Source organism: Eufriesea mexicana, unplaced genomic scaffold (genome assembly GCF_001483705.2).
Source record: "Eufriesea mexicana isolate 0111107269 unplaced genomic scaffold, ASM148370v2 scaffold863, whole genome shotgun sequence".
NCBI classification, from domain to species: domain Eukaryota; kingdom Metazoa; phylum Arthropoda; class Insecta; order Hymenoptera; family Apidae; genus Eufriesea; species Eufriesea mexicana.
Genome location: NW_016909035.1, coordinates 353,968 through 381,330, shown reverse-complemented (window position 1 = coordinate 381,330; position 27,363 = coordinate 353,968). Strand labels below are relative to the sequence as shown.

The 27,363-nt window shown below is 47.3% G+C and overlaps 1 protein-coding gene across 2 annotated transcripts in view; it reads right to left on the bottom strand.

The window, feature by feature from the left end:
- Atg17 (autophagy-related 17) overlaps nt 1-26,940 on the bottom strand; it is a 51,433-nt gene extending 24,493 nt beyond the window's left edge. For both annotated transcript variants that reach the window (XM_017899428.1, XM_017899429.1), the window contains exons 1-2: nt 25,051-26,940; nt 15,538-15,746 (exon numbers count right to left, since the gene is read on the bottom strand). In XM_017899428.1, coding sequence (XP_017754917.1) covers nt 15,538-15,746; nt 25,051-25,118 — 277 coding nt within the window. In that variant the 5' untranslated portion in view covers nt 25,119-26,940. The remainder of the gene's footprint in view (nt 1-15,537; nt 15,747-25,050) is intronic.
- Nucleotides 26,941-27,363: the final 423 nt, after the last annotated feature.

Here is a 27,363-nt window from a genome sequence, read left to right as displayed (position 1 = left end):
GCTCCTGGCGGGGAACGCGAGCTTAACGACTCGTTCGTTCTAACGACGTCGTTACGTATTAAAAACCATTAATATCCCCGGAATTCGTCGGGAAATGCGACGCGTAGTGCTCCTTGACACGGCGAGGCCAGGTCTCGATTATTAATCCCGGAGTCGCGACGATGGAAGAGCGCGCGAGAGATCGAAATGTACCGGGTGATCGATCGATCAGTGACAGACTCGCGGCCATCGCCACGTCAATTGCAACGACCGATTTAGCGAAAATCGCTGCCACTCGTCGCGCCACGATCGATCATGGCTCTACGTGTCAAGGTCGGCCCAAGGGCACCGCGTTTCTCGCCCCAGGAATTAATCTCGTTTCGCGATGAATTTTCAATCGCCATTTTTAACGATTTTTACGCGATTTTTGCACACGTTCGTAAGCGTGGAATTTTATTAAAGAGGTCTTTTGGAAGCACTAGCTGTATATTAAAATTCGGTATCGAGATGTTCAAAGTCGATGCTGCCCTTTTGTTCGTAAAATCGCGATATCGATATTAATAAGGTTACGCAGATGTCGCGCAGTACATGAACTGTATTTTTAACCTAACGTAAGGTTTATGAGAATAGATTATAAAAATACGATAGGGAAAGGGACCTATCTCTAGAAGTGCTTTTTCCTCAGACAGCTTCTCCGTTGCATATTCCCGGAAGCTTCTCGCGATTATCGCGCTTTTATTAAAGCTGATCGTCCATTATTGGGAAAGGAAAAGCTGTTCAAAAAATTACGAGTCCGACTCGAAAGCCAAATTACGATCGCGGCATTATTAAAATTACGTTTGACGCGTTTAACATGCGCGACGTTTGCGTAAATCTCAATTTTTACTCTTTGAATAAGCTCGCTTAAATAGTACCGCGGAGAATTGAAACTGGAGCTGCCGATCTATAACGAGTAATTAATTATTCCGTAAGCGACTGATAAATTAGTTTCATCGAAACCAGCTGCATTTTCAGCGACTGACCAGGTAAAATAGCCTGCTCTTTCCATTTTAAAATCGACTGTGCATTTATTTCTGCATTATCTAGCTCCTGGTACCCATTACGAATTTTCTGAATTTTTCCGAGTCGAGTCTGTCAATGAGAATCATCTCCGGGCAATAAAGGGATCCTAAGAAAGCGTCAGAAAATTAGTATAATTTTCAATGCCATCATTTTCCAGGCAAGGATACTTCTCCGACTACCCAATTGCGGAACACGAACGGCCCTTCGCGAAAGGCCTGATCGTGATCCTGCGCGTAACGACACGACACAGGATACCTTCGTGAAAGGAAATATTTTTAGCGCTTCCCCCATCGATATCTCTACCTCCCTCGTCTCCCTTCCAATCCGATGTACACTTCGGTACATATCCGTTCATTGATCGAAGCGGTATACCCGATTTACGTCATTTCAGCCCGCGGACGTCTCGCGTCACGCAACAACACGCGAGGCGCGAAAGTTCACCGACGGTAGAGAGGATAGAGGAGGACGGGACGATGAGCACGGGAAAATCTACCGGTTTTCCCCGATCGCCGAGTTTTTCCGATCGAGACATCGAGCATGTTGCACGTGCGTTCGCGAAAGTGTCCGCGCGACGCGTGCACCAGCGGGCAGAGAACTCCTGAACGCTGTCAACTCGTCTGCTTGAAATTAGAGGCGCGTCGTTGCTCGTCACGCGTCGAACTCTCGCGCGTTCCGATCGGGCGAGAAATCGCGCGAAGGTCGATGGAAATCGTGATCGGGTAGGCTAGTGGCTTCTGGGTTAAATCGCGGCGCGAAATTTCAGCTGTTGCTGGATCATCGACGCGCAATGACAGGTTCTAGGTATTGATCGATCAGAGTGTCTGGAAATTTTTCGTGGCATGCGAGCGGAATGCAGACGAGGTCGATACGGGACGTCGTTTTCTTCGTTTTTCAATACGGTTTTTAATATCAGCGTGCTTCGTTGGCAATCGTTGACAGAGTTTAGGGTTAACCCTTTGCGGACGGGATGGTTCGAAGTTAACCGTAGCAAGGAGTCGAGTTGCTGCCACGATAGGCATTTATAATTGCCAGTCCACGCTTCTGTTTAGTCGCTATTTTCGTTGACAGCGCTACAAGATGTCAAACTTTTGTCATACGTGGTCATAGCGATGCGTTTGACACATATGTGGGACTTTCGGCTCTATCAGTTGTTTTCCTCTGCCAAATTGATGGTTTACGTAGAATACATGTATGTAGGATTGGCGTTGTGGGTGGATAGGCTAAAGTAATTTTGCGTTCTTTCTTAATATAATAAGCTTATACTTCTAGATATACTATTAGAAACTCTTGGAGACCGTGAAGGACTGTTAAAAGATCGTTAGAGACTCTCTCGCCCGCGCCCTTGTACCCTTATTTAAGTTATTCATTCTGTCCTCATCTATACCCACGTTCTCTCTCCTCAATCGGTCGGTCACGTATTCTATACACTCAGGCGCATTCATAAACTTTCACTCGTTTCTAGCATTCGGCTCTATCATAAACGTCCTTTACATTCGATCCTCTTGCACGCGGTCACTTTCGTTTTAAGTCCAAACACACTTAACATTCTTTCAGGGCTGTCCTTATATTTCATTCCCACGTATATACAACCACAGTGGCAAAGGGTTAACCCTTTTATTATTCGAAGAATATAAGCTCTCCAGTCACCGATGATCACCGTGACGTCACAAGAGAAACCGTGATCAATTTGGCTGTCAAAGTGTCCAGAATCGAATGTAATATTTCGGTGATACATTTCTTCAGTGGGTCCCTGAAGGAGGAACATCGTCAAGTGTTAAAGTACCTGTTTCTAACTCGGTGTACACGATATTGGAGGAAAAACGAAGACACGTAGCCGATATAATTAGTTGGGAACTACGTCGATTTCTCGAACTAATCCAATTACGTTCCCCGATAGCGACTAGATCGAACAAGGTTAAACAATCGATCCGACGTTCTTCTAAATCGCTCCAATTGCCTCCAATCTAGGCTCCGCAGCGATTTTGTCATCCTCGAGGAATCGTGGAGGCACGCGAGCGTAATTATCGGCGATCGCGTTAACGAGCGCAAATTCGCGGACCGCTAAATCGAGTGTCCGCGACGGCAGATCGCGTGAAACGATCCTAACCCGGTGCGTGGGATATTTCACAGGCGAAAATAGCCTACGTAGCCGTCCGTGTGCCACGGGAAAACGCACGGTTCGAAGCGTCTGCGAGGCGCGTTAATTGCGAGTAGCCCTGGCAGCGTGGACGTAATAATTGCAATTACGTTATGTCTCGTCCCAAGGCCTGCGAAGTAAAAACTGACGAGAGTCCGAACACGTAAGCGATCTTTTGCTCGGTGGACGCGAACGAAAGACACTCGGATGATCAACGATCACTCGGCGCGCTCAATCCGCTGTCAAGCTTCCATTCGAGACGGGGCATCCCCTGAACGCGATAATTTTTCGTTCCCTCGGCGAAATCGGAGCCTATCGTACCACCAAGAGCGACAAACACCCTATCGAACAGCCTCCCAAATCGGCAAAATATTTACACGCTTATCGCTAGGTGTCAGATGTGTCACGGTTCACTTGACACCGGGATCAATCCCCGGTGACGCGAGATTTCGAATAGAAATCGTTGAAATATTTCTATAATCACGCGAGTTGCGCGTACACTCGCGTCTTTTCTCCTCGGTTTTTTCTCCTCTGTTCACCGCCTTTGAGCAACCTTCTGCCAACGCGACACGAATTACAACGATGATACACCGGAGTCGTTGAACGAAGAGGTTGATCGGGAACGTCGCGCGAATGGGATTTTTTCTTTCAGCTTGGAGCAGAGATATCGACCTCCTATCGCGAAGCTCGTTTCGCGAAACGGGAATACAGATACGAGCGAAATAACACGAACAACATTTGCTTCGAGCAAATGCCCATGTATCGCTGTTTACGAACGCGTCTCCGCAGATTAAGGTATTTACGAGAAGCGTCCAGAAGGCTAGCACCTATCTCGAAATTATCCTGCAGGGCCTCGCCGGAACGCGACGTTGACAGCGATTCTAACCTCAAAGAATCTTCGACACGCGAGTGAGAGCGTTGAGTGACGCATCGGGCCAGGTCTAAAATAAAGTCGTATCGACGTTTCGACGTAATCGTTCACGGTCAAGGGGACATAGTACCGCGAGGTGGCACGGATATGCAAATCGGGGCGGAATTAAAGCGTCGCTCGCCGGCACTCGCGAGGAATCCCGCGGCTGCGAGAGGTCCGGAGGGGAACTAGTCGCGGGATAATGGATTCGCATCGGTTTGAATAATGCGATCCACGTGGACCAGCCGGCCGGGAAGAATGCACAGGCTCGTTTACAAAAGCGAACAGCGCCGAGGAAATATCGCGTGTACTTGACCGGAGTAGCTACGACGGTTTCTATGGCCTTACCCTAGAATGTCCCGGCTATCCTTTGTTTCAAACGAATCGCGGACGCGTATCTTCACGGTGCAGTTTTTCGACACGAGTACCAGCGAGTGGCCCTCCAAAGCAAATGGAATAACTTGACATTCTTCTCCTTCGACCTGCTTATTGCCTAGCTATAGGCCGCAAACGCTATAAGCTGTCAATCCCACGATCGTGACGTTATTTCCCCGCTTAGAGACAGTGGTTTAACATTTCAACGGCCGTGCGTTTTTCTCATCGATTTTTGATCGTCCCCGGTGCACAGGTCTAACGCTTTTTTACTTTTATCGCGTAATCTCATATTTTTAATTGCAACGGTACCACGCAAAGCAACAACGTCACGCGAAACGGTGAAATACGAGGACTTTTCGTCTTCGAGGTCGCTAATTGCGAGTATAAAATGAAAACTGCGCAAGACAAAATGGCGGGCGAATATGCGCGGATATTAAGCGTAGAAGACTGCCAATTAAATATGTCAATTTCAACGGGTAATCGTTTATAATTATTTATAAAGAGGAGATGTTATGTACAGTTTTAACAGATTGCGTATCGCTCGCGAGTTTTCTCGTGTTTCACGCGCCATCTGTTATGGGCCTCAGATGTCAACACACTGTCTTGTCAAAACGTGCGGTCCCTGGAGCATGTCAGAGGCTTTTATGCGGTACGCAATGTGTTAAGATCACGGATACGTGACTGCAACACCTCGAGAGGGGAATTCTCTATCGCGCCCATGATACAAGCTCTTTAAAATTAGAAGATAAATTCACCGAATTCTTAAAGAAGAAAAAAATCGGGGATATAATTAATTTCGCGTGTCAGATATTTCTATCGGGCATATATCACGCTTAATCGCAGAGGAAAGCAGAAATATAGCCTCGGTAACGCGAGATTGGTTAATCGACCGCGACTTATCGCGTCGTTTCCATACGACCTAAGGGGGTCCGCAAAAATGAAAGCACCAAAAACGGATGGGAGAATGCCACGCGCCGTCGGATGAACGACTCACCTTCGTCCGTTTCGACCCGAAACCCTTCCGTCTCCTTCGAACGATCACGCCTCGCCCCTCCCCGTCTACGAGTCTACCTGGCCCAAAAATTGTTCCCCGCTTAATTACCTCTACCTGGCCAAAGGTCCCCGAAAAATGGCGAGTTTCGCGCGGTGTTTGCGCGCAACGACGGGTCAAAGACCCAGTCACGGACCAGTCCGAACGCTCGCCGTTGGTATAAATTAATTCAAGGCCAGCGAGAAGAAAAGACCGGGGGTCCGTGAATAAGGACCGAAAGCGGGCCTGCCGACTGGCTGCCTGTTTTCTCGCGCCTTATCGAGATCGAACGAGACCAGGGGTCAAAGGTGGTCGGGACGAAATCCAATTTCGCGCACGCACCTCGAGGTAACGGGGATCAACGGTTGGCCATGTCGATCGGATTCTCATGGACGGGACACGTCGTCGATGGCTGACCGGTTGCCGCGGGAAAAATCGCGATCCTCTCTGCCCGGTGAGAAATGGCGGCGAGACGTATCGGATCGGACCTCTCGTCACCGCCATTTTTACCGGTGAGTCGATGCCGACTTGGAAAAATGCATGGAATAAATCTCCGTGGCTCTTTTGCGTTTTTTCCACCAGCCATCGTTTGATCTTTGTATCTGGAAGGACGCGTCCCCCGTTGAATCATCGACGAGTTTTCGAATAAAGAACGCGTTGTCCGCGCAGACGGGCAGTTCGACGACCTCGCGTGATCCTGGAACGATCGTAGGAAAAGTTGCGTTTGCGTAGAAATCCTCGGAGATCGGCTCGTGCAGCCTAGATAGAGTAATCGAACATCTGTCGCGATCGTAATCGCGACGATAAGGAAGGATTAAAGCATGTAAATTGCTGGCTCGCACGAAGTCGGGCATGAAATCTCGTGTTTGATTTGAGATCAGCAAACCTGGCTATCAAATTTAGATACGAACGACGAGAATCTCGTAATTTCCGGAAATATAAACGACCATTCGAATTATACCTCTTAGGCTAATTCTTGGGTAATCTCAGCGTGCTCGCAAATTGGACGTTCTTCTTCTATTTTTACCGGTATTTGTAGTACAAATTGCAACCAGCCTTATGGACGTAACCGAGTAAATAAATATACTCGAACAGTAGCCATTTTGAATTCCCCAACCTCATCGGGGAACGTAAAATCGAACGCTCGACCCTAGACGCTGTCAACGTCCACGTAATGACGCGAGCCTAGCCTAAAGGGCTAACTTTTTATACTCCGTATTCGCCAATTGTTACCTGGGCTTGTTTCACCGGGGAATAAAAGACGAAGGAACGTTGCCACGCGAATAAATTCACGGTCATTTGTCATCTTTTTCTGCCGCGGACAAAACGTTCGATTTCAAAGACCTTCGCTGTCAGAAGCTTTCTAAAGTCCCTGGTCGATCGTTTGAAAAGAATTCACGGTGTTCAAAGGGTTAATTACTATCCCGGAGAACCTGTGGACTATTCGCGGAAGCCCTGCCCTTTGTTGAACCTACATCCTGGCTGGAGTTCGCATATCCTCGCGATTCAATCGAATCGTGGCAGCTGTTGCATTGGCAGACGGCAGCGAAACCGCGTTTCCGCGGACGCAATCGTTATTTCTTGCCTGTTCGACAGAGGTTCGCGTGTCGAATCGTCAGCTGACGAGGGAAATGTCACGTAAGCGGCTTCTGTTATCGATAGAGCACGATGCACGAGTGCTTAAACATATGCAGATCGTGACAACTGGCTGGCCGCGGGACGCAGCGTCTCCTTCTTCTTCGTTCCGTCCGCGACACGTTTCCGCGCGTGCATCTAGCGATTGTTGATCGCGGTAGATGCGCCATTGCGACACCTATTGCGCATTTCCCGATTACCTCCAACGTGGCAGGAATATCGTCGCGAATAATTCGTACTAATCGAATTCGAGAAATTTCTCGGCTGCCCGAGCGTACCCGAACGTATCCGAAATACGTTTCGTACCCGAGTATATCGCGATCGGATAAAAGTGTTCTCGACAAAATGGCGGAACTTTAAATATATTGCAATTACAGAGGCAACACGCGCGGCTTACATCACCGGCAAGTGACATAGGCCACTTTCATAATCACCGTCGCAACTACGTGCCCGTATATACGGGACAATCAATTTTTCTTGCCCGATGGACATTCCTCGAAGCAATTATCGCGCAAACCCGCGTCGCGGATGAATACTCCACCTGTTCATTTTTACCGAGCACACGTAGCTTGATCTTGCTTCTGTTACGCAACGCACGTGCCGCGGTGTCCATTGAGAGTTAAACGCGGAACATTAAAAAGCGTTTGCTGCAGCGATTTCTGGGAATCTCTTCCGGCTAATGAGGCTCAATTGCCGCGCAATAATGATCGTGGTAAAACGTTGACGCGTTGTCAGAGCCTGGAGCGACGTCGTCAGGCATCGCCAACTACGGCCAATTCTTCACCGATCGCTTATCGAGCGTCACTTTCTCGCACGCTGTTATGTCACCGGTACCGATACCGTCTTATCACGGCCTTCTGTTTATAACGAAATACTCGGAATTAAAAATTCGCCGAGAGAAAAAGCACGTATATCTCTGCTCTATCGCGGTGGTCTACCATTTCGCGTGTAATCGCTGGCTGGAGCTCGTCACGCGACGAAACCAGCGCCCCGGACGTTTCCACATCGTCGCCGAAATCGTTCGCGTGACTCCGAGGCGTTTCACTCGCCTCTGTATTTGTCCCTTGCACGCTTATCGTTCCTCGTCGTTCCTCCATCGCGATTTTCCTCTAACTCCTGTCAAACGTCCCTCTCCAGGCTTCCATCTAACTCGAGGAGTCCCCCTGGTCGCGAACGATCGCGGTAAAAGTCTCGAGATATCGGCTTTAAGTCAGCGCCGAAGAAGAGAAACGCGGCACTCGGTCATGCCTCGACGGAGTAAACAGGGGAAAAAGCCAACGAGTTCGGGAATATCGAACGGATGGAGTTTTTCGTCCGACTGACTCGCCCCCCGTATCGCCAATGACCCCTTAATGGTCCCGTTTCTACGCCAATGTATTATATCTTCTCTCTCGATTCGTCGAGAGAACGGCGAATGGATTTCGCGGGTTTTACCCAGCAGCCTGTTAACGCGGATACGCTGGAAAGAGAAGAAAAGGAAACTTCCGTCCCGCGTGATATATTAAGCTTCGACCGGTCCTGACGGCTCGAAGAAGCTACGCGAGCAGCGCCGTCTTCTCTCGGAGTCTCAACATCCTAGCCAAGAGTTACGTTACCACTTTTGCCGCGACTATCCACGCAACACGTGTCCCGATCGCTTGATTTTATTTAGAAATCGACTGGCCCCGTTCCGCGAGGACATCTAAAAACCATTAGCGAAACAGCCACTACGCCTCCGTGATTCCCTTAATTTGTACTCTCCTCGATCTCGACATCCTTCGAGACTAACGAGGCGCCTCGAGTAACGATTTTACGTATCAGGTCGTCCCAGTTCCACGCGCGATCGAGAATTCCGTGGAAAGATGATCGACATGGCAATTCTTAGTGTTTATACGCGGAAAAATATCGCAAAATTAAGTGCTTGGGAGAACTACTCACGGGACTACCCTAGCTTCCTCGTAGAGGCTGAGGTGGAAACCGGTAGCGAACGCGCGACTCTTTGAACGACCGATATCGTTCGAGCCAAGCGAAAAATCATCGACACTGCGATATTTGCCTCGTACTATGTTCATCGACGTGGTCATTACTCAAACCAACCGAGTCCATGCAGAAGATAACGTGCCGAGCCGACCTAGTTCCTTCGGTTAAAAATCCACGTTTTACTATCGACTCGTAACTATCCTAATCGTTGGCCGTTTCGAAACTTCCTACTGCAACTGGCAAAATACACGTTACGTAAAGGCGCGATTAATCGACCGATCTCAGACGCGTTGTTGGAAACTGGTCCCGCTTCCGGTTGCAGCCCGACAACAAGCGGAGCGCGGGTACTCGAGAGCCCGCGCTCCTTCGCTCGTGCTGAACACAGCCCAGCGACGATTAAGCAATTTTGCCCGGAAAAAGATGGCCAACGTCGACCCAGTTCCGAGTCGAAATCGACGACGCGGAGACGCGAGCCGCGAGCGACGCCCGCAACGAGAGCCAACGACAGAGATCGTTATCCTTCGGATAAAAGAATCAGGTCGAAGTTGCTCGCGAGGCTCATTGATGCGGGTCAAAGTCTTGTTGCGTCTACGAACGATCGTATCTTCGTCGCGAGCTAGCTAAGGCTTCGCCGGAGCGTTCGAGCGGGAGGAAGCTGAGGGAAGGCTCGATGAGAAAAACGGGCCGTTACGGGATTAACGGCAGCCTCTTTCCGGCGATCCGCTAAATTGCCGCTCGGAAAAGAAAGGTCTCCTTTCTAGAGACCATTTTGCTGTTCGACCTACCCATTTATCGTCTCCAGTTCTTCATTGGGTCTTGGTACAGGCGAGGAAATATTCAGATACGATGTATATCTTGTGAGACAAAGTAATACGAAAATTCGAGACTTTGACTAATAAAAGATAGATACGCGTTTAATATTATACAAATTTTGTAGATATTCGGAATATTGGTATTTTGATTTAGATCCTATGCTAATTCTCACAGTTCAGACCACTGTGTCTATCTTGATTCTGAAAAATTTGGGACAGGAGCGTCCAAAGTCTATTGTGAACTACTCTGCATATATATTAATTAAAAAGCCAATTAATTTTGACAAATGACACTGACATTGTAGGATCTCCTTAGACACTAGGAACACTCGTACCTTACTTCAGACTCTATACTATTCTCCACGGTGTAGACCATCGAGTCTACCTTGCTTCTGAAAAATTTGGGACAGGAGCATCCAAAAATCCTGTTGCGAACGACTCTGTGCAAATATCGATTTAAAAACGAATTAATTTCGACGAATGACACTAGCGTTGTAGAGTCTCCTTAGATATTCGGAACAATTGCACCTTACTTCAGATCCTATACTATTTTTCAAAGCCCAGATCACTGCGTCCACCTCCTTTCCAAAATATTTCAGATACGAGCGTGCAAACGCTATCGCGAACCACTCTGCAGAGATATCGATTAAAAAGCGAATTAATTTCCACGAATGACACTGACTTTGTAGAGTCCCCTCAGATATTCGGAACACTCGTACCTTACTTTAGAACCCCATACAATTTCCTAAAGCTCAGAGATCACTGCGTCTACCTCGTTTCCAAAAATTCGAAACAGGGGGATCCAAACGCTATCGCCAACTACTCTGCAGAGGTATCGATTAAAAAGAGAACTAATTGCGACGAATGACACTAACTTTGTAGAGTCCCCTCAGAAATTCGGAACACTCGTACCTTACTTTGGACGCGATACCATTTCCCATCGTCCAGATGGTCACCGCGTCTACCACCTTTCCAAAAATTCCAGACACCAGCGTTCAAACGCTGTTGCGAACCACTCTGCAGAGATATCGATTAAAAAGCGAATTAATTTCCACGAATGACACTGACTTTCTAGAATCCCAGATACCTTGCTTCAGACCCTATACTATTTCCCAAAGCCCAGACCACCAAAATGTTTCCAAAATATTCGGACAACTTTGCAGAGATAGGAATTAAAAACCGAATTAATTTCGACGAATGACATTGAATGACTCGAAGAACCTCGAAAGATACAAAATGGCGCGAAGGAGGTCGCGCGAGATCCTCAGGCAGGAGACGCTGCGCGTTGGAATGGAGAGGATCTCGGAGGAAGACAGCGAGTGGCGCCAGGAGGCGCGTAGCCGGCACGTTCGGCCGCGAAAATCGAAAGTGCGAGCGATAAGAGCGAACTTGATCGTTACTTCATCAGCGACCGGTGGAAACGGTCAATGCGAGGTGCATCGGAAACGGGTACGAGTGGTCTGCGGTCGCATTACCGGTACGCGCGTCGAGGAACGTGAATTACCGCATGAAACCCGAGGCCGGCAGGATAAGACGGGCGAATTGGAAAGAAGCTATGGTGGGAAGGAATCGATTTCACAGCGTCTGAAAGGGGCGAGATGTTAATGAACGTGGTGCAAGGTATTCCGGCCAGGTATTCCTGCACTCGCGCTCACGCGGCATTGCTGTTTTATTTGCCAGCCCTGGCTGATGCTTTGTTCGCTTAACAGACGCTTGGAAGTCACAACTTCGTTGAGACACAAGAAACCAGAGTTAATCTCTAATCCGAAAGCAGGGGTGTCGATCAGAGACAGAAATTGATTTAAGTATGAAAAATTATTAAATAAAATTCGAGGGAGGAATTTATAACTATGCTTAACCCTTAACTTAACCCTTTGACAGCCACGAGAGAGTACCGCTAGATGCAAGATTTGTTCTAATATTTTTCTGATCGATGTTTTAATAGAAATTTTTAACTGTTCAATGGGGTACCTTTTATTTCAAAGTATCTTCTAATTAGCGATTATATTCGAAATGCACTAACTGTCAATTTTCATTCAATAACCACTGAGGTGTCAAAGGAGAAACCGTGACGGGTCACATATGGCCAACGTGTCAATGCCAAGTTTCTCACAGAAGATAAGGATTCTCTGAATTTTTCAAAACTCTTGTTCCAAGATTTAGTAATAATAATTCCGAAACACCGCAAGTACACGATAACTTAAAAATTTTACAAATACACAGACTTCCTAGAAATTATGAAATCTTTGCTCTTCTGTTTCTTTTATGTATCGCGTGAAATTTTATGTTTACACAGTTATGTACATAAAGGGCTTCCTATATAAATAAATAAATAAATAATGGAGCTAATGTATTTATCTGATTTCTGTAAATTCGATTTATTCGTTTTCCAAAGATATTAAACCGGGTTTCCTTAGACCCCGAGACAATGATCCAACCAACGGATAAAGAAGACTCCAGAGTTAAAAGACGTGTTCCAATAGGAGACAGTTTACATACCCGCGCTGTCAATAGAATCGAAAGGTCGGTTCTTGATATTCTTCTCCCCGAAGTCGAGGAATGGCGTCTGTCTGGGTATGGAACAATTCCAAAAGTAGAATGCAGAGAAGTATCGCGTGCTTTCGATATGGAAACGTATACCCGACAACCTCGTGGCATAATCCGGCGATCAAAACGACGCGGACACACGATCCACCGTGTAATAACGAACCGAGAGCACGATGCTCGTTTAACGACGTAACGGTATGGAGATTGCACTGTTAACGCCTCGCGTCGCCTGGCTGCAAACGAGCGGACGTCGAGACGCTCGTCGACGCGTTGACAACGCGGAACAGAGGCGTCGAGACCGGGTCCAGGTGGAGAAAAACAAGGGTGACCCGATTCCGGAGACGCCACACGCCTAGACGCCCGAGAAGAGAGATATCAACGTGGATCGACGAAATCGAAGAAATCGACGAAATTGGCAGACATTTTCCACGATATTTCCTCGCGATTCGAAGACACTTTCGACCCCCAATGCTCGATTTTACTTCGCTCGACCTCCGACTGCGAGCTGCAATAAAGAGAAGGGGATTGGACCGAAATGGAGGACTCGAAGACGCTGAAAATACAGTGCGTTCGGCTAACGTCGTACCGAGGAATCTAATTTGCATACCTCGGTCACGAGAACGAACAAAAGTAGTGTTCAGACGGATAAAGGATCATTTTACCCGCGCGAGAACCACCTCGGAGGACCTTGGATCGACTACTGAATAAGTCTCATACACCAGAAAATTGCCGTGCATATGCGCAAATAACAAAGAGCCTCGTAGGAATAGGTGAAACGAAAAAGGAGCGAGGATGCGTTGCATGGTTGCGGAAAAATAAGTGGTCGGCAGAGAAAAAGGAACAGAGGTCTCTGCCATCGGCGCAACCTAGCCTCTGCCTAGCGTAGCGAACGGGAAACCAGGACTCAGCTTTCTTCGATCGATGTTCGTTCTAACGAAAGCTTCACACCATCGAGTCCCGGTTAAACATTACCGTTCATCAGATGAGCTAGCTCTGATCAACATACGCGTTCCAATCACGCTTCGCCGCATTCGGTAAACGCTCACTATCAACGGACCATGAGCTATCCTGAGTGGACCCCGACCGGCTACCTTGCTCCCATGTATCGGGATACCCGTTCCCGTGTCCTAGCTATCGCGACGTGTCCATTATTCGCGAAAATATGACCATTACTCCACCCTGCAACGTCTCCCAATTTACCGTCCACGCGGTTCAAGGCCTTCCTCCTGTCATATTCGAGGAAAATCCAGGCAGACGCACTTTTCGAAAAATATTATTCCAAGTATCGACTGAAATTATTCTCGCGTCAGTGATCACGTCTGAAATAACATCGTTCGGGGTATTGCTTCGAATAACGTGTTATTTCATTCGATGATCACAATTATTCGAGATAATTGAGAAATTCCACGAAACCCGCGAAATTACAGCGAACGATACGATTATCGGATACGAATCTTCCTACATCGATACTTTCTTGTTTACTACGTAGGATACTGTAATTTCTGCCTCAGTCTTGGATTTTTCAAGATTTCTCCGAATCATTTTATCGATCGTTCTCTCCAGAAGTCGTACGTATTCATGTATTCCTAACGTTCAAAAGTTTCGCGCGTGTAAAATAAAGGAAACTACAGGCCGCCTCGCAGAAGTAGAACTCGGGGCCGCTTTTACGATTAATACGCGTTTCTTCTGTCCGATTCGAAATAAATAAGTTAGGAAACAACCGGTTATTCGAGATCGAAGAAATTTATATCGAACGATCCTATATTTCCATTGTCGGATAACGGTATCGAAAATAACGGCGAGAGGTAAATTATTTCGAATAGTTTCTTGCCTGCGTTTCGAGCAGAGGTCCCGGGGTCCGGACGGAGGACATAAGAACGGGCGTTGAATGGCGAAAAACAGGCAATCGAGTTGCCAACGTTCTCCATTGTGCCCCTTTACGGTACCCCCGGGGCTCTCGCGGAGACAACCTTCGAGGTTGTCGCGCGAGTATCGCTATCTTCTCGCTGATATCATCTGACTCCTTTTTTCTCTCTGTGCTAGCGAGTACTCGACGATAAGGATCGTTATTAGCCGCGTCCTTCCGGCACGATTCTCTCTTAACGAAGCCAGCCGAGCTTTTTTCGCGACGCCTTCCCGCCCAGATATTTCCCGGGATCACGCGAGTGAAATCCACTGGGAATCACGCGAGGGTTGGTGGCGAATTTACTCCGTGAAAATCGGTGACGGAATCACCGACTATAGACTCGAATCAACTGCCAGGATATAACAATGGCGACGCGAAGTTACGCTAGTGAGCGTAAGAGAAATTTTGGTTAACACGTTGACTGCCATGGTGGTCACCAGTGATACAAATTTAGAAAATTTATATTTGTTTTATCTTTACCATTTATTGAAAATTTGAACAACTTAACCCTTATCGAACGCGGATTGTATCTAGTTTCGGTTAACCCTTTGCGCTCGACGATTTTTTGGTTGAAGAAGGGCCCGAGTTGAAAAATTTTCTGCCATGAGACTGATGATATTTTTTAAGCAGTAAATAAGAAATCGTATAATAATTAACACGTAGAATTATTTAATTTCGATACCTCGCGCACTGTTACATTATTTTAAATTTGATATATTAATTAATATCGAGCTTGCAGGCGTCTCTCGAGTGCAAAGGATTAATATGCGAAATGTTTCCATCTTGTCATCTCCCACGTGACACATAACCTCAACGACAAAGTATTGTTGTCAAGTAAAATGTAACTTACGACCAATAAGGGTGAAATAAATACAGAGCTTTGAGTAAAGAACGTTAATAATTTGCACCATTTTCTTTTTTTGTTTGCCATATTGTTTGATAATTCATCATTATGTTAAAGAATAATGGAAATTTCATCGTGGCCTCCTGAGCGTGCTATATAAAAGTGCATGACAGTCAAAGTGTTAACGATAGTCGGCGATTTGGCTGGGAGTTACGAAAGCGTCTTCGAAAGTTTGGAGGATCGTTATGTGGTCGGAAAAGCAAGGGAAGGAGGCGACTCTGGTTAGGTAAGAGGCGAAAAAAGCTCGGGAAAATTCACAGGTGAAGAAGCTGGTCGCTCACCGGAACCGTAATCTATGCTCGGCATGGGTGGATGCTGGCTCTCAATGGCGGCCTTGCTGAACAAATAGATCGGATTCGTGTCGGTTCCGGCCGAGTAGGAGCACACACGAGCGTTCGGTTCCAGGCTTTCGCCTCCGCTCATCAAGAGCACCTGGTGCTCCGCGACCACGCCGCATTCTCTCTCGATCGCTTCCTTCAGCTGGGCGACACTGCGCAGAAAGAAAAGAAAAATCGTGTTAATAATCGTGCTAACCCATTAGCAGTTTATACAGTCACAGACAGAGCAGAGCGTCAAGTACTAATTACCAACAAAATATACGTAAAACACGTTCTTTTACATTTTTTATTACATGCCGAAGTGTTTTCGAACATGAAAAAGGCTGGACATTTTTTGGACCTGGAATTCGTAATTTTACCACACTGTGAAAGGGTTAACCCCCTGCTCTACGATTTAAGATTCAACAGCGCGGTCCCAAAATGTAAACAGAACTGAGCCTTCGAATCATTCCATGACTCGGAAAATCTGTCTTAAGGTGTACCCACCTTTCTAATATATTTAAGAAAATATATTTTAATGTGCGAACGTAGTCAAGAATAACGCGCAATTGAGTCCACTAGCCTGGACTGTGTTACTTAGAGTGGGGCATATTGGGATTACGGGTACAAAGAAATAACTATCTTTATTTTATAATTATCTCTAGTCTATCCTTTGTAAGGTATACCTTATGTATTAACTGTTCGCATGGAAAGATGAAAAAGGATATGCGATCCCCTAATTCTTATCTATCTTATCCTGGAACCTTTTCGGCGCAAAGTTCAAAGATATATCTATTTCTCCCAAGAGATTAATTTTTGTATATACATTCGGACGTATCTTATTTTCAATAGAGCACATCGACAAACCATGGACGTGACGCGTGGTGTTTACATTTGTCCCGGTCGACGTACCACGTGCCAGGCCCGTGATAGTCAGTTTTAGCCCGATCCATGTACCACGAGCCAGACTCGTGATAATCAATTTTGGCTCGAGCGCCTGACCACGAGCCTCACACGTGATTGCAGGCCAAAGGGTTAATAACTGGCGTGCTAGTGGGAAGGAACTTCGGAAAATCGATAGCGTCGGTGTATTTACACGTGAACGAGTATATTGAAGTATTCGAGCATTCGGAAATAAGAGATTACTCCACACAGCGAAAATTCAAAAGTTTGGAGATTTAGGCGGCAATGTTGCACGCGTGACGATTAAATTAAATGTCCGACGACAGCCGTGCCACCTAGCCGAATCGTTTAAAGGCGTTCGCGGAACAAGATAAGTTCCATGATAAACCGGGGCAGTTGTACAGCTTCGTCGTCGTCGATGCCGTGATTAAGGTCAAGATTATCCGTACCCGTATCAGAGAGGCGAGCTGCTCTTAGAAGAGCCAACAAAAGTCGGAGTAATTGGGGAAACTTGGAAGACTTCTGCGTAGCCGGACGGGTATCTAGCACGAGATGCCGCGTTCAGTGCAGAAAACGCTTCGACGCTGTTAGCTACCGGTCTGCTCTTCGCGACCTGGTTCCCGCGAGGCGTCCGCGCGTCGCGATCGCTAATCGGCGCGACGCGTTTCCGTAACTCGCGTGAAAAGCAGCGAGGTGGGAACGTAAGGCTGAGAGAAAAACGGGCCCGATCGGACAGTCGATCGGGGCCCGTACTTTCCATCTCGAACTTTCCATCTCTATCCCCGGCTGCGTTTCTACCGCAACGCGAGCACGTCGAACGAGCGATCGATCTACGATGCGCGAGTCGAAAGGCCCGTGCGTAATTCCATTGGCACGAGGAGGATAAAAGTGCGAGCTTCGACCGTGACAATTATGTCAAGGCGATATCCATCAAGACGGCCAACAAACCGTCGGGACAGGTTCGAAAACTCGCGACGAGAAGAAGCTGCAGCGAAATCGTAAACATCGGTCGACCAACGACTCCACGGATAAAACGCGTCTTAACCATTTGACTGCCATGTTAGTCATATATGACCGGCCATGGTTTTCCTGTGACACCACGATGAGAAACGGTCATTGGTGACCGGAGCGCTTGAACTACTTACAGTTGTAAAAATTGAATGAAAATTGACAGTTAGTGCGTTTTGAATATAACCGATAATTAGAAGTGCCCCATTGGACAATTAAAAATTTTTATTTATTTATTTATTTGATGGGTAAACACTCTTTATAAAGAAGTAATACAGTAAAATAAAAAGGTAAATATGCAGTTTAGCGGCTTTGCCCTAAACGCGTATTTCTTTTTCATAAAAGGCTTTATTTGTGCCTCAATGAGAAATATAGATCGGGGGAGCTTGAAAAAGTTACTAGTTTTTGGACAAAAAACATGAAATTGTTAAAAACTGCCGAATGCGTGAGTCGATCCCTATGATTTTTGAACACGTTTTAGAGGGAGAGATTCTGAACAATTTTTATGTGAACAATGATCGTCGCTTGGCCTTAATTGCCGAGATATTTGCAAAAATTGTTCACTCAAAAAACTAGTGACTTTTTCAAGCTCCCCCGATCCATATTTTTTATTGAGGCACAAATAAAGCCTTTTATGATAAAGAATGAAAAAAAAAGACGCGTTTAGGGCAAAGTCCCTAAACTGCGTATTTACCAAATAAAAATAATGAAAAAAAATAAAAGTAAAAATGAAACTAAAAGGAACACAATTACATAGAAATTTATACAGGAGGATACATTGTTCTACGTCATAAGTACGTAATAGGAGACTGCGAAGTACTGCATTACTGTATTAGTACTGTATTAGAACATCAATCAAAAAAATATTAGAACAAATTTTGTATCCAGCACTGTGTTTCCAGTGACGTCCTGAGCAAAACTCTGTCAATTTCGTCGTGGCAGTGAAAGGGTTAAACGATGGTACCTTTAGAGTAGAACACTGAGTCGGTACCAGCTGAGCTACCTTTTATAATTAATACGAGATGCGACTCACGTCGTCCTCGCGGCGAACAAAGAGCTCTCCTTATCCGTTATTTAACCTTGCCAAGGGTGTCGATGACGACTCCTCGCTCGCGACCACCGTTCCAATTCCTTTTACGCGCAATTTATGGCCATCATCCGCCGTGTTCGAGGCGAGTATACCGCTCGTGAACGTTTGCAGCGATAAAATTCGCGGACCTGTCTCCGCGGTCACCGCGACGCCATTTCTAGCCAGATAAAGAGGCTGCTGCATGGCGTAAATAACGCCGGCACGTCGAATTTCGTAATACCTCTGGCATCCTAAAACAGGCCGTTATCGAGAGGCTGCAATTCCGATAAAAGCACTCGCAGCGAGACACGTCGAATAATTTCCCTCCAGTATTTCGTTCACGCGAGCCTAACCCGAACGTGCCTGAACCGGGAAATCGGCCGATCGACGTCCAATGACCGCGAATGGCGCTGATTAACCCTTCCCACACGACGACCTTGGGAATGGGGCTAGGTTCGGATTAGATTATTGCGAGGCGACGAGAAATTTGCACGAATGACCGCGTCGCGTCGAGCGGCTAAATCGAAAGGGTGACAGCGATGGAATTTTAAATTTCGCGGTTGCACGCGTGTATCGACCACCCCCGAGATCTGTCCAGTTCGATCGTTCATTCGAATCGAGGATTAAACGGCGATAAAGCCTCAACGTGTTTACCCTCCCGCGCTTTAGCAGCGCACTTTGTAATTACGCGCGGGCGCGAGAATAAAAGCGTCGGCGGAAAGGCGCCACGCCGGATCGACACGCGTCGTTAATTGCGACGACGAACGGGGTCGCTGACCGCCACGACGCTATCTTAATGTACAAATATCGGAGGTATCCGCGAGGCGGGCGCCTTTTACGCGCGTGGGTCGTCGGAGCTGTGCTTCTCCGCGTCAAGCACGCGTCAAAAGCGAGTTCGATCGAGTAACGCGACAGTGTGTCGTCACACGCACGCGTTACGCGTCTGTCGGCTCGGTAATTGCGGAGGGAGATCCGTAAAAGAGGCTCGAGAGCTTTGGGGAACGCGCGAAGGGACCGAGAAGCCGCGGAATATCGTTGACAGCTTTTTGACAGCGATTAGACCGAACGTAGCTATTTCTGCGATACCTGCATCGATATAGGAACGCCCGCTAGTAGAACAAAAATCTCGGTGAACGCAACAACGATTGGTCGATTTCTAAGAACCGATTGCGCGCCAAGGAGCCGCGGAATATTGGTGACAGCTTTTTGACAGCGATTAGACCGAACGTCGCTATTTCCGCGATACCTACATCGATATGAAAGCGATCGTGAATGGAACAAGAAACTCGATGAACGCAACAACGATTGGTCAATTTCTAAGAACCAAATGCGCGCCAGGGAGCCGCGGAATATCGTTGACAGCTTTTTGACAGCGATTAGACCGAACGTCCCTATTTCCGCGATACCTGCATCGATATGGAAACGATCGTGAATGGAACAAGAAACTCGGTGAACGCAACAACGATTGGTCGATTTCTAAGAACTGAATTGCGCGCCAAGAAGCCGCGGAATATCGTTGACAGCTTTTTGACAGCGATTAGACCGAACGTCGCTATTTCCGCGATACCTGCATCGATATGGAAGCGATCGTGAATGGAACAAGAAACTCGATGAACGCAACAACGATTGGTCAATTTCTAAGAACCAATTGCGCGACCGGGAGCCGCCGAATATCGTTGACAGCTTTTCGACAGCGATTAGACCGAACGTCCCTATTTCCGCGATACCTGCATCGATATGGAAGCGATCGTGAATGGAACAAGAAACTCGATGAACGCAACAACGATTGGTCAATTTCTAAGAACCAATTGCGCGCCAGGGAGCCGCGGAATATCGTTGACAGCTTTTTGACAGCAATTAGACCGAACGTCGCTATTTCCGCGATACCTGCGTCGATATAGGAACGACCGCGAGTGGAACAAGAAACTCGGTGAACGCAACAACGATCGGTCGATTTCTAAGAACCGATTGCGCGCCGGGGCAGCGTTAGGCAATCGGTAAATAAAAGATCGCGTGCCGGGTGGGAGGAGATCGGGCTGAATGGCGATCTTAAGACCTGGATACGTCGAACTTTCTTTTCACCTGGTGGCTAAGCAAAATGCGCCTAGCTTACTCATCCGAGGGTACGTGGAGCGTAACGCGGTTTAATCGGAATAATGGATGTTGTACGGCCGCGTGTAGCATTGCAAAACCGCGTGTTGCCTCGGCGGTGATAGGCCGAGCATTGCCAGTTTTATTTTCCTAATTCGCGTTAGCCTCGTTCCGCTACCAGCTTTTCCCGGCTGTGTTCGTACCGTTAACACCGGCCCCGTTCCAGGGAGCGAGACGGATCGAGTCGAAACGAAAGTTCCGCGCATTTGCCTGTCAATGTCCACGGGGGGAACGAGTTTGCGCGAAGGAAAAGCAAACGATCCACGATGCGAGCTGCAACTTCTCCGTTTACGCTTCGGCTCTTTCCACTCTCCTACGCGTGCATGTCTGCCTACGAACACGATCACGGTGCTTCTCGATTCGCTTTTTATAACAACTGCTTATCGGGACTTCCGCGGAGTGCAGAATTGACCACGTTAACGTAGATTAAACGCGCGAGGAAGAACGAGTTAGATAATACGTTACGGTGTTAGATTAAGTTTCGTAGCAGTTCCGCTCGTGACCGCTACTCTGTATCGGTATCCCGGCTGATAATTACGAGCTACGTTACTCCAACAGCGTACAGTGCACACAGGGCACGGCGGTATCCTACTTTCTTATCGAAAAAGGCGGAGGTTCGGCCCCAAACGCTTTACGACCTAAGCCAACTGCATAACGTTTATCGATAATCCTCCGCGTCGCTCCGCAAATGTTTACGAGGCGTTCGCGGGGACACTCTTAGAAAAAAAATATAGAAACGATATCGCAACGGTGCAGATCGAGTCGAAACTTGCGTTACATTCACCGTTCCTTCGAACGGTCAATCCAAGCAACGTAACCTCTTTGCATTGGGGCTGCCATTTTGGACCCAACTTCATCTGTCCCTTCCTTCTAACCTTCCACGATGGGAACCGAAAAATCTCTGTTGGCGAGGAAGAAAAAGCAACCTGACTATTATCTTTGGTAAACGCGATGGGGTCGACGAGCATCGTCTATTAACACGTTAAGAGCCTAGCCCGTTTTTCTTGCCGTTCCGTTCAGGCCCAATCTCGCCTAGCGAGTAGGCCAAGCGACGGGCAAAGTGTTCGTAAAACTCGGAGATACCGTAGCAGTTGTTGTAACAGGAATTTCCAAACGTTAGGTAGAAAGATGACGAAGAATTTAATACCAAAAGTTAGCACCTCGTGGTCCTAGTCTGGGTCGGTCCCTGAGGACCGATCAGGCCCGAACGGAAAGTCTAGCGCTGGTCTCTGGGGACCATGTGGCACTTAACGTGTTAACCGAGAAGCGCGGGAGAATCGATAAGGTCTACCGGGGCTAATTCGATAGAAAATGGCAGCCTTTTGGGTCCATCGATTAGACTCTGGCACAATGCGCGTAAACCCAGCCAGGGAAAAGAAAAGAGTCTGCAAGGCTGACTAAATAACCGGCTTCGTCCTACGCGAGGAGAACAAAGACTCTAAATCCCACTGTCGGAGTAAAAATTTACAACGCTGGTGAAAGAATGTCCCCAGACTGCACGAAGGCTCGGCAGGAGGCGCGAAGAACGAAGTTTCGCAAGCGTCGCGACGGCACAGCGTGGACCGGAAAAGTGGACCAAGCCTGGCGGGGTGTTGGAAGCCGACCCGTTTCAAGGGATGCAGCGGTGTCCGCATTAAGGACTTGGCCGAGTTTGCCATGGGTCAGACTCGTGTAAGACACGAGCCAATGGTCGCCCACGTTCGGCACGCCGATTTCGTTACTATTTTCGTAGCCACCTGCATCTCGTGGGCCGCGCACCAGGGATCGCTCTTGCCTCTGCTAGAACCGGAGGAAAGCCACTCGAGCACGGCCTCTGTGTGCCCACGTTCGTCCGCGATAGACGGTTTTGCAATTTCTTCACCTTCGAGTGAAGATCCTTGACACTTCGCTGTGCGTCGTTGTTCGCGATACTCCCAGCAGTTGCTAAACGACGAGCGACTGTGTGGACGACCATCGACAGACGTGTTACATACTCAGCTCGAGTATGGGACACGAGCAGCGACGAATATTTGAAAATGGGGAAAAGAGGCGAGAGATATCGACCAGGCAAGGACGACAAGCCTCGACACGTGTTTATTTGATATGACACCTGGTTAAACCTTCGCATCCTACGATCTTTTCGCTGTAACGATATATATATGTAATACAATTCGAGGCATTCCTTATATATTTTTCCAAGCTTGGTGATAGCTGTGCTAAAATAGGAAAAGAAAATATTTCGTTGTATCTCACACGTAGTTGTTTCCAATCTAGTTATTACTTCAGGACACTTAGGGTCACCGCTTAAGTGCAAAGTGTTAAGGGACGTTCATGGGGAAAAGACTCGCGCGAATGGATGCGGATATACCCAGGACTTTTCACGCGAAGAAATGAGTTTCCGCGATAGGCAGTGTTAAGAGCGAGCCAAACTAGACTCGCTTCGATAAACATCGTCGACAGCTTAACGAGGGTACTTCATCTGGGAATAATACCGAGCGTGAGTTTATGATATGCGAAGAGCAAACGAAAAGAGCGGGGAACCTACGTTTGCCATACGTTTTGGCAATTCCAGTTACGACTACGAGCGCAGATCCTTATTGCATCTATCGAATAACTGGTCTATTGAATGGATTATACGTACGAATTTATTAACACTAGGTTTACTGGGTATTTCGAATTTTACGAGGAAAATTGCAGACACCATTTACATTAAATAAAAATAATAATTTTACAAATAAAAATAAAAATCATAGTAATTACAGTAATTTACAAATAAAAATAAAAATCAACCAATCATAAAAATAAAAATCATAGTAATTACAGTAATTTACAAATAAAAATAGAAATCAATCATAATCATAAAAATAAAAGATAACAGTATACAATTATGTTATTTTTTAAATTCCTTTTCAAACAAAATGTCTGATTTCGTTCACGCGTATCTGCAAAGAAGTCCCTAGGCCACAGGAAATATCCCTAAACCTAGTGTCAACTAACCCTTCATCCGAGTCAATAGTTCACAGGTCAAACTAATTAATTTAAAAATTTTTAAACGATTCGCAATTAACGCACTAGTGTATCATAAAATTCGCGAGCAACGCGAAAAAATGGAAGCTTTAGAGCAGGAAATGGAGCTTCCTCGCATCTTCCTGCCAAGAAAAGCACCGGTGATGGCTCGATCGTTAATTAAATCGGCGTTGAGTTTGCTGGCCCATATTTCGAAATTCGAAAAAGTAAGCTCGTCGAAGATTCATCGGGCAAGGCTTCGAGGGTTCGTCGTTTCGCTCCGGGACGAACAATCGACGGCCAAGAGCTGCCTATTCTTTTAAACGAAAAACGAATCTGCCAAGCACCGGGTCCGAGCAATTATCCGCTTTGCGTTCGTTAAGCGAAGAAAATACGAGTGGACGAGCGCTGCGGAGCACAATGGAGAAATAAACGAAGGAACGGTGGAATGTTTATCTCGATGTACATACTGCGTGAAATGAACGTGCATGGAAATAACGAGAAACAATAAACAAAATTCGAGGACGGAGAAGCTCCAAAATTCTAGTGGCTAATTACGGAAAAATGAGGCTAACGCGCGGATAAAAATGAATCTTACGTGTCGGAAAAAATTACGCCATTTAACCGGATGGTAATAGGAAGAATTAATACTCGGAACTTTAAACGGAAATATTTGGGAAATGAAAATACACGCGGGTGGAGTTTTTCCTTGGGAAAATGGAATAACGACGGTAATGTATACGACGTACGGAATACTGCCGAGCTCATGCTACAAATTATTCATCTCCATTACACCGAACTAGAGATGAATATAAAATGAAATTACTATTATTTAGTATTATTTACCAACACTACATCTACCATAGTCTAAATCGCCATTTTCCAAACTTTCATTAAAAATTCCGAATTCAAGGTTATCCTCTTAATCACTCGCCGTAGTAAGTCACTTGACCGTGGTAGGTTTAGTGTTAAAATCGAGCATAATTAAACGTAAATAAACCCTTTTGTAAATATAGCAATTGCAATTTTTAATAACGCGATATCGAGTCGCCCCGCGAGGGTACAGCCCTGCATAACCTATTAGAAAGTTGTTCGAAATGGAATTTGCAAATCTCAAGTAAATATTAAAATGCGATGGATTACTTCACCGTCTACCGATGTCTCGAGCTCTACCCGTGGATAATATAAATATTTATAAATTTATCTATGAATTGATAGACGACTAGTAAACAAAAGGAAGCAGAATCGTAGGCTACGCAAGGGAAAGACGCGTGACGCAGGATCCTAACCTATCCGCTTGGGCTGAAAGTAAACAGGGAGAGGGGGTAAAGGAACGGACGCGTTAGTGGAAGAAGACTCACGTCTGCAGCGCCAGCTTGATGTCGAAGGTGATGGTGGTGCCGGTGTCCACGTGGAATATGTAGAGCATTTTCGGGCCGTTGGAGGTCCTTCTGGTCCGACGACAGGAGTGAAACGGCCAGCCCGCCCGAAACAGTCCACTGGCATTCGGTGGTGCTGGGCGCCCGGTATTCGCGACGCCCGACGAAGAGGAGCTGTCACCTCAGGCCGACTCCTGTAGTCAGCTCGATCGGGGCCGTACCCCTCGTTTCACAGCGCTCGCGAGTACGGCCCCCTCGGGTTTATGCCGCATCGATCACCAATCCGCTCGTCGTCGTCGTCGATTCACGCAAACTCGGGCTCGCGTTCGACCAGCTTTCCTCCGCGTCTCGTTGTCGAGTGTTTTCCGCACGTACGTTGTTTCCTCGTTATTATCCTTCGTCGCGATCGACAGGTATCGTAAAGTGGCGCGCGCGCGAGAGCCGAGGAAAAGACGAGCGACAGCGAAAGAGCTCGAGAAACGCGATGCGCCGATGTATACGTTGCTGTTGCGTGCGCTACAGGCACGGTGCGCGTGTGTGTATACGTAGAAGCGTGTACGTGTGTCGATCGGCTGGAAGGAAAGCAACGAAGGTGTCGTTGGGTCTGGCTATCTCGGAGTACACGGAGATTCGTTGGAACGAAGGGGAGTACAGGTAGAAGCGAAAGGAAAGCGCAATATATCACGAGATCATTGGTAACTGAGAAAAGGGAGTCCCAGAGCGTTTGGGAGGGAAGGTATTGTGTTGCACAGTCTCTTAAAGGGCCCGGACAAATCGGGTTGGTAAACGACGGTTAGACCGAGGCACGGCCTGCTGGAACCCACGATCGTTATTTACAGGACGGCTCAGAGTGATTTTCGTTCCGGCCAGGGGTCGAGAACGAACGAGAACGTTCGTTGAGTCCCTTGGAAACGGCAAGTTCAACTGACACACTTGGACAGGTCTCGCACTGAATCGATCACTTTAATCGTAAAATATCGCGCAACGATAATTCTTGTTTGCGTTCTTACTCCGCCTGTCATCGGGGCAAACGCGTATAGGTTGTGTACTGTTGCTTCTGAAAGTATCGGTCGATCACGTCGTCTTCCAGTTTTCGTGATGTAACGAAGCACTCTTGCTACGGCTCGACAATTCTTTTAAACACAGTTTACGAGACGGTGTTCGTAGGTACGCGGTAACGTCGCGTGTACGCGGGCGAGCGCGGAACACGAATGAAATAGTCGGAAAAGAATCACCGTTGCAGCGATGGAGGACTGGTCGACGCGATAAACGAGTAGTCCCGGATCAGCTGCTCGTCAAAACAAAGCACTTGCGCGTACACGAAGGGCCAGCGATCCTTTCACCGAATCGTTGTTACGCTGACCAGACTCGAGTCGAAGCACAACACTCCCAACGGTGTATTCTATGCTTGTTCGTGGATAAAAAGACCCGACGCGAGATCAAGCAGGACGCCAGGATCTCGTTTTATATCGTGACGAGCCGTGTATACGCCGAGAGTGACGTACCGACCACACAAACAATGCTGCGCCACTCGCACGGGAACGTATGCGCAGAGATCGAAGCACGAAACAAAGAAACTCCACTTTCGCCACGGATTTTCTCGTTTGTGCTTTTATTTCTCGTATCTTCTGTTCAGGTACTGTTGCTGACACTCGTGTGGTTCGCGTCGCTGCCGAATTTTCACCGCGAATGCGCCGAACGCTTGCCCGAGAACGTCCACTTTTATGAAGCTCTTGCACCGTGCCAGAGTGAGAAGGTAGAGGGGCAACTAGCTTGGCGCAGTCCCGTTCGACATTTTGCTCTGACGCATCGCGTCGCCAGCTGTTTACTGCCGAGTCCAGGCCTGGTCGAGCACGGAGGACAGAACGTCTGCTCGCCGTGTGCTCTGCTCACGCAGATATTCCACTCGCCACTCAGCTGTTCGCTCGCGACCGACGCGCCATCTTCGCAGTACGAAGATGGCGTGAGCGACGGTAATAGGTGGTTTGAACGAGGCATGTAAAATTAACAATTTTTACTCAAATATCTTTCCCATTTTGCTATATTCCCTATGATATTATCGCGTTGCGTGCGTGCGTGTGTGTATGTGTACGAGTGAGTTTTCATAAATTCAACGAAAGACTCGATGCTTTTATCTGTGTATCGCGCGTGAATGTTGAGGCTTGTCGTTCCTTGGATATACGTATATCGTTTGAATCCCGTCATGCGCAGCAATTCATCGTGGCAGAGATGGAAACCAATGTTATTCTTCCTGGATCGAAGTACAGAATATTAAACGAACGAAACCTTCGCGTC